The 3538-nt window shown below is 35.3% G+C and overlaps 1 protein-coding gene across 1 annotated transcript; it reads left to right on the top strand.

The window, feature by feature from the left end:
• Positions 1-302: 302 nt before the first annotated feature.
• LOC149484692 (larval cuticle protein LCP-30-like) lies at positions 303-2947 on the top strand. Its single transcript, XM_089700390.1, has 5 exons — positions 303-360; positions 473-519; positions 887-1129; positions 1460-1564; positions 2330-2947. The coding sequence occupies exons 1-5, from the start codon at positions 346-348 to the stop codon at positions 2832-2834; spliced, it is 915 nt and encodes a 304-aa protein (XP_089556516.1). The 5' UTR covers positions 303-345; the 3' UTR covers positions 2835-2947.
• Positions 2948-3538: the final 591 nt, after the last annotated feature.

Genomic DNA, 3538 nt, shown 5'->3' with positions numbered 1-3538 from the left:
ATGGCAAACCAAACAAAATCTATTGTTAGATTGACAAATGTCTGTAAAAGATTTATTGCCTTGCCTTTATATTTCGCTTGACCTTCGTGTTTATGTATAATAAAGCAATTTTTTGACAAGTTCATGAACTAAGTCACATTAACGTGTTAGTGTTTTGAATTTATGATTTGATTAGTCAAAGATTGAGAACATCTGCTAATGAATAGCTAATTTTAAATTACTCATTATGAATAAGAGGAACTGGACAGGAGAATCACATTATAAATTAGACGACAAAAATAAGTATAAATAGCTATTGATTTGTGGTGATATCAACATTCGGGTTAAGTCGGTTAGATAGAAACAATGCGTTCCCTCGTGGTGGGTGCCAAGTTTTTATATAAGATATAAGTGATAAATAAATGAATTGGATTAATTAAAAAGTGTATCATGTATTTAAGAAATATATTAATGAAAGTTTTATTTTCCACAGATCCTTTCCCTTGCTTTCACAGTTGCCTTGGCAGCTGATGAGTTCGTGTAAGTATTAACTTAAAAGTGCGAGTAATTAGATCTTATAACAGGAGTGAAATTATAATCAATATTGAGTCCGAATCAAAAAATATAAAACTATAGTCTAGTTTTGAAAATAATATGGTGTAGCTGTACGATTTATACATGGTATATAAACGTATGGTATCTCCAGTTTCACCAAAGTTGACTGGAGATAAAAAAAATTAATATATAGCCTAAATTTTTCAGGAATAATGAAGCTCACTGCTTCGGAGTTGCGGAGCATATTTCTCTAATTTGTGCCTTGTAACTTTCTTTTTCTCCTCTGTTTAACTTATAGCCCTAAGAATCCATAGAGCATATTATCGATAACAAACTGTTATATCAATTCCAGGAGCACAACAGTACAACCGATCAGCCGCGCCACAGCATCAGCCTCGGTGACCACATTCAACCCTTACGCATTCTATACTAACCGCTACAACCCAGTACAGCCACAATACAACCCCGCTCGCTACGAAGCCGGCCGCTACGACCCTGGCCGCTACGACCCTGGCCGTTACGACGCTGGCCGCTACAACGCTGGCAAATACGACAACTCTGGACGTTATATTCCAGACAACTCTGGTGCCTACAAGTGGGTATTCCACTAAATATTAACTTTAAAAAAACTCAATTCTATTCTTATTTTTTAATCCAATGTGCTACACGGTATTTGGACCAAAGGCTTATTATAATAATTGGCAAATAAAAAAATGATTAAATTTTTATTATTGATTAAAATGTAATTAATACAAATAAAAAGTCAAATGGCGAAGGTCTAGGAAAATAATCAAGATATTATTTAAATATTATGCACGTGGCAAGATATTATGAATTTTCGATTATGTTAGCACGTCACTTCTTTGAATATATAATAATATGTCGAATATAATTTGTATTTTCATATTTATTTTATCGATTTCAGTGGTGACCGTGGAGACCGCGGAGACCGCGGTGGTGCTGGCGGTGCCTACATTGGCAACAAGGACGTCATTGTCCCATACAAACCCGAAAATACGCCCGTTTCCAGGTAAGCTTTATAATGTCGCGTAACAAGTTATTTAAGATTTTTATTCAGTACATTCTAATTTCAAACCAAACCAAAACCACCAAATTTGCTGGTGTGACTCCGAAACTTTATTTCTACTTAAATCGGACATACACTGGTGAATGCTAAACATTCACAAACGACAAATAGTGAAACTAAGATAAACGATTTACAATTTATGTGAATGTTTACAAACGCCAGTTTTCGATCGAAAAAGATAAAGTTTTACAAAGAACTAAACACCAATAACTATTAGTTAAATAATTCCTAAGATCTCTGGCTTAACCAAGCAAAATAGGAAGAGTTCGGTTTTGGCACTCGCCGACCACTGCTGCGCTTCGTTTGCTCAGCTCGTGCGTATGTTCTAACATAACTTAACCTTAATGTATCCATGGAAAGTATTCTTAACTGCATATCTTAAAAAATATATCCATTATTCGCTTATAATGCACATTGCCCAAGGCGTCGTGGTGTATGATAACAGTCAATAGTGCATGACCGAAATATCTATTAAAAGGATAAGTAAAGTTTATTCACTACCGATCTTGGTGAATCTTAACAATCACCAATGTATCTTAACAAACATTTCGGACATCGTGACATATATACGTATTATATAATGAATATTAAAACATCTTAGTACTTTATTGTAAGAACTACACATACACTTACAATTTACAGTTCTCATTATAATGAACAATATTTTACCAAATGAAATCAACTAAGTGAATAAAAAATGAATTCCAGCGTAACCATCAACGGTAACGTCGAGCCTGCTCCCACCGTCCCAGCCGTGCCCGCGACCAGTGCACCAGTCTCTGAGGTCACCACCGCGGCCCCCGTCACCGGCGCCCAGCCCGAACCCGTCCCAGTCTCCACCGCAGTCCCCGTCACCACCGCTGCCCCCATCTACATCGCTTCCACCCCCGTCTACGTTAGCTCTTCGTACAAACCCATCTACCAACCAGTCGCTCAAGTCGCCTCTAAAGTTGTTGGACCCAACACGTACGACTACAACTACGGTATCATCCGTCAAGAGGGAGAGATCTTACCCGACGGCTACCACTACTTGTACGAGACTGAGAACAAAATTCTCGCCGAGGAGGCCGGTCGTCTCGAGAAAATCAATGATTCCGTAGGTATGCGGGTTAAGGGATTCTTCCAATACGTCGCCCCCGACGGTGTCACCTACAGGGTAGACTACACCGCCGACGAGAACGGTTTCGTGGCATCTGGCGCCCATTTGCCCTAGTGAGTCTAGTCTTTATGATAAGAATTGTTACATATGTACCTTATAGGCTAGGACTTTCAGTTCTGGAGTCATTGTTAATGTGATATAAATATTAAATGTTATAAAAATATAAACACGTTTCATTTTATTTTGTATCTTTAATGAAGTTATTCCTTTACTTCGTTTATTTGAACTAAAGTTTTGTTAAGTTTACACGTATTTTTGTAAGTTTACACGTTTTATAATTAAATAATTAATATATCAATAAAATTTATGTAAAATAAGTTAAATTCAAAAGTATCGACTTTAAAACAATTGTTAGTAATTTCGACAGCAATTTAATAAACAAAATTGAAAAATTAGCTTTTCAACAAACATAAAAACAAAAAAAGGGATCCTTAACTACACAAATTTTATACTTTATAGTTTTTTTAAAAACATAAACACTGATAATTAATTTTAAATCAAAAAGAAACATACATTATAAGAGCGAATAAAACAAAGGTTTTTTTTTAATTCAATTATCAAATGAACAACGACAATTATAATTTATAACAATAAATATATTAGTCGTGATTTAATCATGGACAAAAGTACACTTATGTACTATTTTCTTGAACATGGCAAATGAGGATACAAATGCATGATATTATAATATAATATGTGAGTGAACATCGCTACAAGTTCCCTGATTGTGAGAATTCAAAACTTGTATACAGTTTTAC

Source organism: Colias philodice, chromosome 11 (assembly GCF_061535455.1).
Source record: "Colias philodice isolate Cphi_HAF_F1 chromosome 11, ilColPhil1 Martin Lab GWU primary, whole genome shotgun sequence".
Lineage (NCBI taxonomy): Eukaryota > Metazoa > Arthropoda > Insecta > Lepidoptera > Pieridae > Colias > Colias philodice.
The sequence above is the reverse complement of the archived record's forward strand: the minus strand, read 5'-3'. Positions and strand labels throughout refer to the sequence as shown.

Coding starts and splice junctions, on each gene's coding strand:
- LOC149484692 (XM_089700390.1), top strand. Junction 1,130..1,459: donor GACAACTCTGGTGCCTACAA/GTGGGTATTCCA, acceptor TATCGATTTCAG/TGGTGACCGTGGAGACCGCG. Junction 1,565..2,329: donor GAAAATACGCCCGTTTCCAG/GTAAGCTTTATA, acceptor AATGAATTCCAG/CGTAACCATCAACGGTAACG.